Genomic DNA, 9,428 nt, shown 5'->3' on the forward strand with positions numbered 1-9,428 from the left:
CTCATATTCACCAGCTGATGCTCAGATATTTTCCGTCCAGGTTTTCTTGCTGACAGCAGGAGTCAACCAGAAAACCAAGTCAAGCCCTGTAGGCAGAGCAGCCATTGTGCCCTTGGAGCACCAGATGTTTGATTGTTGCTGTGATGTTATTTTTCTGAAGTGCTCTGATAGTTTTACGCTGCATGTGACAGGATGCACTCACTTTTCTTTGTCTGTTTGTTTTTTGGTCAGTTTTTCCTGGCAACCCTTCCATATGTGGCATTTTTAAAAGTTACTTTGTCTCCCATCTTGATTGTTTTTTTTCCAAACTCAAACTGAGCCATAAAGTATGATGCTTATGATGCTTATATCTCTTAGCCTACTTTTTGTGGTCAGAGAGGTTCAGTGGGTGATTTCTTGATTCTACAGGTCTGTCTGTATTCTGGTTTTATTTCCCATTATAAATAAAATTATAACTTGGCATTTTGTATGTAAATTTACAGTATGTATGTAAATATGCATGTACAGACCCAGTCAAAAATAGGAATACGGAAGAAACTCCAATTATTTCAGGAACTTTATAATTAATTCGAACATGTTAAATAAATTAATTTCACACAGATGAATGTTTGAATGCTTTTATTTATGTTAATTATGATTACAGTTAAGGAAAATATTATTTAAATTTAAATATTACATCTGATCAGTAAGAAAAACTATTTTTAAATGTAGAAATGTGTAATTAATGAAAACTAGTTTAATACCTATTTAAAGGTTATTTTTCAAGTTACTTTTATCTAACAAACAACTCATAAGGACTGATATCCTAATTTATTAAATATATGTCCTGTTTTGTTTTAACTTGTAGACCATTGCCCTTCATTCACCCTTGACTGGAGCTCATATGTCCTTGATTCTTCTTCTTCTTCTTCTTGATTTTTCTTTTTATAGTTATTTTAAGGAATTAAATAGTAAAAAGTTGGACCATGGCTCAAGCCTTTAGGATAAACAAAGTCAATGTTTGTCAGAAATCTGAAAAAAGTATTTAAAAATTGTCTTGAGAACACTTTAAACCTAGACCTTTTATTTTAAGCTCCTGTGACCGAAAATAAAGTCTGAATGAGTTTGATAGGTGAACAATGGGAATATTTGTTTTGAAAATAGTTGTGAGACACATGATTCTGCGTCATTGGTTCTTCCTTAGCCCCTAGCCAACGTTGTTTTGAAAGACTTGCATCATGTGGTCGTGTTGCATGAAGCTTCGTGCCTGGAAGAAGTTTCAATTTCCGACAAAATCCCTTTTATTTGAAAGTTCATTTCTGGGATTTTTGGTTCTGTTGCTTGAGTTAACTCCATCCATGCAGTTTATACCAGAGAGCTGCAACACAGCAGCTTCTCCTCTTTATATTTGAATATAAATTGCTTTCACCAATGCCCAGTAAGGGGAATTTTTATTACATCTCTGATTAAAAAGGAAAATGTTATGAAGTTTTGCTTTGGTCTACAAAGTGTAACCTTGTCATTCTTTCTCTTCATTGTGCACAGTGAGGGTCTTTATCTAGCAGAGGCTTCTAATTCCTGAAGTGAAATCCTCTTAGGATCTATGCTCTATTTCTGTTTGGTCTATTGGGTCTTTTTTTTAAATCTCCAATAGACCTATCTCATTGGTTGGAAATGACACACGCAGGCACACAAAAAAAACACACACGGTCCAGCAACAGATAGCTCCAACAAGTGATCGAGAGAACAGCAGTGCATGGTTAACTGCTGACACAAAGGGAGGACTTTATCTGGCAGTGAAAGGTAAGATAAACAGCTTTTACTGATACAGTGGAATCAACAGAATGTGGTTACGTGAAGATTGTTGTTGATTTATAACACCTCAGTGTGCTTTAATTATATTTTTTATTCCCCATGCAGTTTAAGTTTGTGGATATTTGTTTGGACGGTTTTGTGTTTTTGCTGTTACCACACAAGGCATCAAACAGAAAGCTGCAAAATTAGATGCATTTTTTTCAGTCACAGAACAAACAATTCCTTCTTTGGAGCTGTCGTTTCCTCATCCCTCTGTGCTTTATTAGCACAGATGCTTACTAAATTTAGTTGTCGACCTTTATCTCTGTACTGAAACAATTAAACGTGATTTCATTTGAAAATGCTGCAGCTGCTCGTGGGAAAAAGCTCCCCATTAGTCAACTGGGAGCAAGAGGATGGTCATAAAGATCATTAAACCAGATCAGCATTGTGACTGCAAGCATGGAGGGAGGACTCATCACAAAAGGCCAGCTAATCCAATCAGATATTGGCTTAAAATGAGTCACACCATCAACTGGCTTAAAAAGTGACGCCACAGAAATGACACAGCATTGCATGGCAAATAAAACACAAATTTGCATATGATTTGGATGCATACCTGCACAAACAGTGGCTTTGAGAGTCAACGGCAAGCAAAACACTGATCTGATTGCAGTCCTGTAATCCTCTTAAACTGCATTAATTTAATTAAAATTAAAGAGTTGTGGTGTTTTTTTTTGTTTGCTTTGTCCAATGACTCTAGATCTCTAGCTGCACAGTTTCAACTCTGGTGAATGAAAATGAAGTATTAAAGTAACATCACATTTCTTTTGTACAGGTAGCTGATCACAACAATGTCTGGCCGAGTAATTGATTTGGAAGAGACCGCGACCCATACAGGTGAGCAGATGAGCCATTTATAAAAAGAAAATAACAAAAAAAACACTACTTTGGACTTTCTGTGGTTAGGTCAAGTGAAAAAGATCTTTGATTCAACTAAAAACTTAATGGAAAGCAGTTGAAACATTGTGTTCCTACAGAGAAAATTGGCTAACAATGGCACAGGATTAAGACAGGTGAAAGGAAACCCAATGGAGAGGAGAGAACCGTTTAACAGATGGTCTAATCTTTTTCTTGTGTAACTGGGTTAATTAGTCCACTTCCTGGAAAGACAAGATTATCTCTACATTGCAACAACACAAGCTAGAGAGCTGGTTCGACACTGAGGCCACACAAAAGACTCATTCAGACACGAGTCAATTGGAAACCTATGTAAAACCTAAATTTAAATGAACAGTCGGGCTCAAAATGATTCACACCCTAACAGCTTCAGATATAAAGTTATGTCACTGTCTTCACTTATTTTATATATGTCAAAAATTACTTATACTCCTGTCACTAGAAATGCCTTCAATGGCATTGAAGCAATAAATCTCGACTCATATATAATAACAGGTCTTTTTAGATGTTTTCACTGGTATTTCTGACATATTTTTTGTCCATGAGCTCAATGTGAACGAAAGGTCGACTTGCCATTGGCCTTTGGCCCAAATTCTCTACCACAGTGGTCCCCAACCTTTTTATTACCACGGACCGGTCAAGACTTGGAAAATTTTGCTGCGCCCTGGGGGGGTGGAGGGGGCGAGGCGGTGTTGGTGTTCCCACTAAATCCTGAATATACCCAATTTGGGTTGTCTTGGAGTTTTTCTCGCAACCTGTGGGGTTTTTCCGTCTGTGAACGAGAATACGACCCGCTGAATGTGACAGGTAGCCAATCAAAAAGCGCGGTGACGTAAGAACAGAGGGGAATCCCAAACAACTGACATATCGCGCAACTGAGTCCGCTGGATATCGGAGATGATATTTGGAAATGTTTATTATTAAATCTAAAGGTCATTATTATGTTTATTCAGTTAAAAATGTTAACTATGAAAAAACATATTCACCTCCAAATCATAGTGCAGCAAATAGAGCGGCTGCTCCCGTTGTCTTTTACCCACCACCTTTTCTTTTTGTTACATCTTTTATCTCTTAAAATGACTCCACAAACTATCACTATTGCTTCTACATAGTCATCCGTGTTTGGTTATTCTAAATTCCAGAATAACCAAACATAAGTGTTGCTTATATCCACAGCCTGCTTGGTCTCTACTGGTGAAGCAGCTTGAAGCTTCATTGCCTCATTAGCAGCCGGTCGCCGCATGTTACGCAGAGCGGCTTGTAATGTGGGACTCACCTGCCGGTCCGGGATAAATCCATTCTCCTGTCTCTTCTCTGGGCCTTTTCCCCTTCGCAAAGAAACTTTCCAAAGACATCTGATCTGTTTCTTATTCATTTTGCTGCTTGTGGCCACAGTGTTGGCGCGCAAGTAACAGAGAGAATCCGGTTAAAGGATTTTCAAAATAAAAGATCCTCCAGACTCAAATAATACATAAAACGGAAATATTTCACTATTTCTTGCGCGACCCGGTACCAATTGGTCCATGGACCGATACCGCTCCACGGACCGGGGTTTGGGGACCACTGCTCTACCAGATTTAGGTTAGGATTCGTACTGGTTCTCTATCCAACATTATTATTTTTTCAAGTCAAAGGAAACATGGCAGTCAAATTAAAATGTTACTTTTAACCTAAATCTGCCAGAGTTAAATAATCTTAAATCTAGGTGTTGATTCCTTGATAATGTGACATTTAGGCGACTGAGGTTTTAATTTTAAAGAGCACATTGTGTTGTGATACTGGGATAATCTCATCAATGTGTGAAAAGTCTTCATATTTTTCTTTGAGAGAATATTGGTAAATACAGAGACAGGCACACGTTTGCAGTGTACTTGCAGATGGAAATGAAATGTTGCTGAACTGACAGGATCCTCTATAAATTACTTCAGATTAAAACTCAGTTCATTACAAAAGAAAAGTATGAGTTGTTCTCCATTATTTGAAGTTTTTAATAAGAGACCCACTCATACATCAGAGTCACTTATATACACCTTTACATTGAGCTGCTAATGTGCCCGTATAACACTCAGATGGAAAACTGCTGACTTAAAGTCTGTTAAAAACAGTCAGTCAACTGTAATGGAGTGACAACAAAAGCACAAAAATGCTGGACTTTTACATTTTCTAAGCATTCACAGGTGTGTAGTTGCAAAGGTTAACTGGGTTTGTAACCTTCATCCTAGAGAGGATCACTGCTTTTTTATGCTTTTTGGTCTTTTCTAACAAAAGTTTACATTAAGATCTCATCTAAATTCTCAGAATTAAATGTGGGCATCCAAAAATAACCATCAAACATTAGATCAAATGTATCCAGATTTTGGCCTTAATGTCTCTTGACAACTTTGACCTTATTTAGAAATATTTCAACCATAAAAATGCTCCTGCTACTAGAAGCTTTAATTAGACAAAAACTGCTTTCTGTATTTGCTTGGTTCCTGCATTTCCCTTTTGTCTGTTAATAAGTAGAGCGAGTAAATAGCTGAGATAAGCAAGTAGACGCTGGTCAGTGCACTGAGCTGAACTTTTTGTTTTCTCCGTAGGTCCAAAGGGGGTCATTAATGACTGGAGGAGGTTCAAGTTGGAAAGTATGGACCGGGAGAATTTGCCTCCTGCAAAAAGGGAACTTCTGAGGCAAATGTCGTCCCCCAATAAATCAAAAGATGATTCCAGAGCTAACCTGAACCGCAAGGTACAACCCAAATCGTTTAACCAGACGAGAGAGCACAGGAAGTTTTTTATTTAAGAAATACGCCCCATTAAACACACAGATATTTCATTCTGTGTGACTTTTTCGCAGGCATTTCATAGAAAATACTAACCATGAATGCAATATCATTGTGTGCAAAATCACAATCCCAAAAGACTGCTTGGAATCAATATTTGGTATACTGTGTTATTTTAAGAAGGATGTATGTCAGTAATATATGTTCAGCAGTTGGATGAATTTTTTCTGCCCTTCATGTTCCAACATGATGTAGATCTCAGTGACTGAGATTACGGAGGGTGATGAGAACAGAGAAGCAGAGAAAATGAAATAAAGCTTATTTCTTAACCAACGCCATCAACTTACGTAATTTCTCCTTTTTTTTCTAGATGAGTGTCCAAGAGTATGAACTGCTCAAGGAGGAGGATGAAGGATGTCTGAAACAATACAGGAGACGATGCATGGAAGAGATGCACAGCAAGCTCAGCTTTGGCCCCAAGTTTGAAGGTGTTCATGACCTGGACAGTGGCGAGGCCTTCCTCGAAGTCATCGAGAAGGAGCACCACAGCACAGTGGTGGTTGTACACATTTACAAGGTTGGGGTGAAAGGATGCGAGCAGCTCAACAGCTGCCTGGACTGCTTGGCCACAGAGTACCCCACTGTAAAGTTCTGCAGGATTGATGCCGTCTCATCCGGTGCCGCCGAGCGTTTTTCGGATGAGTATTTACCGACGCTGCTGGTGTACAAGGCTGGGGAGCTCATAGGGAACTTCTTGTCCTGCACGCAGCACATGAACGAGGAGTTCTTTGCAACCGACGTTGAAGCTTTCCTCAACAGTTACGGCCTGCTCCCAGAGAAAGAGCTGCCTGGAGACGACGAGGAGGAAGAACATGACATAGAATGAGACAGGAGTTTGGCTGCTGCAGGAGAAAGAGGTTGGGTAAAGATATAAGTGAAGCAGTTTATATATAAAATATTCTTGTTTATTTGTTCTTTTTTTTTGCTTTGGCAAGTAGAAAAATCCTAACTTTTCCTCTATAACACTAGCTATGAACTGTTTCTTGGGAATGTATTTATATATAAGTGGTGGGGAAACTGTAATAGCTTGGAAAAAGGAGTTGCTGAATGAGAAAACCCTCCATTTCTCATCACCACCTGAAAAGCCAAAACAAGATAACTGTAATGATAAATACATTGTTGTATTAGGAAATATCTTCCTGTATATATACATGTGCATGACCAGATTCATTTATAGTGTTTTTTTTAGCATTTGAATGTATTTAAGTCAAAAAATTTGCATCCATGAGCTATACATTTTTGAATGTAAAATAATGTGCACATGTACTGTATATTTATTATGTTTGTGTTGTTCTGATAAAGAATAAATAAATGACAGCTTGAAGCTCCACTCAACCAACTTTTCCAGTAAAAAGGACAGAGGACTAATTTTATCTTCCAAAACACCTAATTAATTAATTAATTAATATGATGCTTTCAACACTTTTTGAAGCATAGAATAATATTAAAATAGTCTTATTTAATTAGATTACCTACATGTAGGCTTTAGTATTTTGACAAAAATGACTGGAAAATCTCCATAATTGTGCAGCCTTGGCAGTGGTACACAACAGTCAAGGGAGATGGGACCCGCCAAACTTTTTCTGGTATTCAAAATTGGAGGAAAGTCAATTTTCAGAGAATTTTTTGGAATGATGCAAAATACTGTGCCTTGAAGAAGGAAACTAAAACAGCACCACTATCTCACAATACTGGCTCCCAAGAGTATTGCTTAGAAATCAGACATGGCTGCTGTTAGCTAGCTAACTGCTGTTGCTAGCTATTAGCTAGCAACTGCTGTTGCTAGCTAATAGCAGCTAGCAACCTTGCTAATGTACTTTTACTTAAGTTACTTAATTTTTGCTTATGTTGGCCTGGTATGTGTGCTTTAAAACTACATAAAAAAACGATAACATCTGTTGCAATGTTTTGTCAGATTCTTTAAATACATTACATGCAATGCGTGGCTACTTTATTAGGTACACCTCGTCAATTGCTTGCCAGTAACTCATTGCATTTAGACTTCTAGAAATGGTGGAAATGACTTGGTAAAGTTCAAACTGAGAATCAAAATAGAAATGTAAAGGAATTTACGGTGAATTTCAGTCTGGTACGTTTGTGTGTGTCAGATGCACTCTGAAAACTGTTGATGATTTAAAATAAAACTCAGATTTTTGTAAAGAACATATGAAAAAATCAAATGTCATGTGCATGATTCTTCAAAAATATCTGTAAAAAATCTTCAAACAAAACAAAACCTTATGACTTGAAGTTAAAAAATACTTCATTTCCTCTTTTTAAAATTTACAGGAGAAAGGTTTGTTTCTTCTCTAGCTAAGAGTTTGCATTGTTTTACCTTAAATAAAAGCACCAGTGGGCCAGAGGTATAAAGTCACCCATGTGCAGAGATGTTAAGGATATCAGAGCGAAACTCCGGAAGGAGGATGTTTCATGTTAAACAACCTTATTTGTCATGAAACAACATAGGTTCTGACATGCCCATGACCCCTGCTAAGGCATGTCAAAACCAGAATATAAAACCTGATCAGGCTTTTTAGATGAAGACCTTCGATGCTAACCCGCTGATTAATCTGAAGAGAATATAATTAAGTAGTTTGATATCTGCAGAAATGGCCAAACCTTCTAAATATGTCTATTAAAACGAAAACCACAGGCTTTTAAAGTACATCATTAACTTTTATCTCTGCATAGATGCTGGCCAACAGAGCTCAAAAGCCAGACCACCCAGTTTGTTGATGTTCTAGATTTGAGGTGAAAACCTCTCAGTGAACTGATTATGGATTCATCTATTAGGGTCAATAGGTAAAATAAAAACATCACCTCTTTTTATGCATTTTGATTTGTTTTATTTTTTGTAAGGCTAAACTTGACCTTTATTTTACTGTATTTTACATGCTAGTTGAATTCTCCTGCAGTATTAATATTGTCTTCTCATTCATTCTTGTGTATGCTCTTTACATCTTTCAAAGTTAGAATGATTGGATTGCATGCACAGTTCATCACGTTTGTCTTGAACCTTTTAGCAGAAAACAACACCCTCCAGTGCGTCTTCATGCAAGCTCGGCAACTTCCAATAATCTTTGGAAGCACTGGATTTTTAATTACTTATCAAGTAAAAGCTGTTAGACTGTCACACGCAAACACATATTTGACTGAGGATATACATGTGTTTTTGAATTTACTACACCACATCTGCTATTAAGTGAATTGCCTCTAGCAGGAAGGCCTCCTTTTTAGAAAGTTGCATGCCTAAGACTCATTGAATCCATTTTGATAACTCGTCTAAGAGCTTTTTAAAGAAGTTTTCCTGAGAAGCCTAGACATGTCAGTCAGACTAGCTGCTGCTGACCTAGACCTATATACTCTCTGCATGAGGGCAGACAAGCAAGAAACAATTTTTTGACAACTGAATGCAGGTAAACCCAAAGGAGTTTTGAATAAAGGTTTTTATATGTATATTAAGTGGAGTGTTGCAGCAAAAGCCAAAAGTTTCCACTTGTGAAAGTAAATCTGTTGGGTTTAATCTCTGTCGGAATAAGAAATAAATCAATTAATCGCATAATAAATTAAAACAAGCTAAGTAATTTCCATTTGGATGATTTGTTGTTTTTCAACAAATTTACCATAAAATAACTGCTGCACAGACTGTGCCAAAAGCACTTCCATCTAAAAGAAAATGAGAAAGTAGACACAGTTAAACATATAATCACTGGATCAGCTGTATTATTCATGAAAATTTTACTTTGGCATTAATTTCTACAAATAGCACTTTAAAGGAGATCAACTGGAGAAAAATTGTTTCTACAAAAGTCTAAGCTTTTAGCAACCTAAAAATAGAGAATGTACATAATAACTTTAGCTGAAAATGTTCCC

General features: G+C 37.1%; 1 protein-coding gene across 1 annotated transcript; it reads left to right on the plus strand.

The window, feature by feature from the left end:
• The first annotated feature begins 1,664 nt into the window (after positions 1 to 1,664).
• Positions 1,665 to 6,885, plus strand: pdcb (phosducin b). Its single transcript, XM_008415161.2, has 4 exons — positions 1,665 to 1,782; positions 2,612 to 2,673; positions 5,313 to 5,461; positions 5,866 to 6,885. The coding sequence occupies exons 2-4, from the start codon at positions 2,628 to 2,630 to the stop codon at positions 6,379 to 6,381; spliced, it is 711 nt and encodes a 236-aa protein (XP_008413383.1). The 5' UTR covers positions 1,665 to 1,782; positions 2,612 to 2,627; the 3' UTR covers positions 6,382 to 6,885.
• The last annotated feature ends 2,543 nt before the right edge of the window (positions 6,886 to 9,428 follow it).

The sequence above is a fragment of the Poecilia reticulata genome, chromosome 4 (genome assembly GCF_904066995.2).
Source record: "Poecilia reticulata chromosome 4, P_reticulata-male-v2, whole genome shotgun sequence".
NCBI classification, from domain to species: domain Eukaryota; kingdom Metazoa; phylum Chordata; class Actinopteri; order Cyprinodontiformes; family Poeciliidae; genus Poecilia; species Poecilia reticulata.

Excerpts from the sequence above, each read along its gene's own strand:
- pdcb (XM_008415161.2), top strand. The coding sequence starts at position 2,628 with ATGTCTGGCCGAGTAATTGATTTGGAAGAGACCGCGACCCATACAG. Across the intron at positions 2,674-5,312 it reads AGAGACCGCGACCCATACAG|GTCCAAAGGGGGTCATTAAT; the intron begins GTGAGCAGATGA and ends TTTTCTCCGTAG. Across the intron at positions 5,462-5,865 it reads GAGCTAACCTGAACCGCAAG|ATGAGTGTCCAAGAGTATGA; the intron begins GTACAACCCAAA and ends TTTTTTTTCTAG.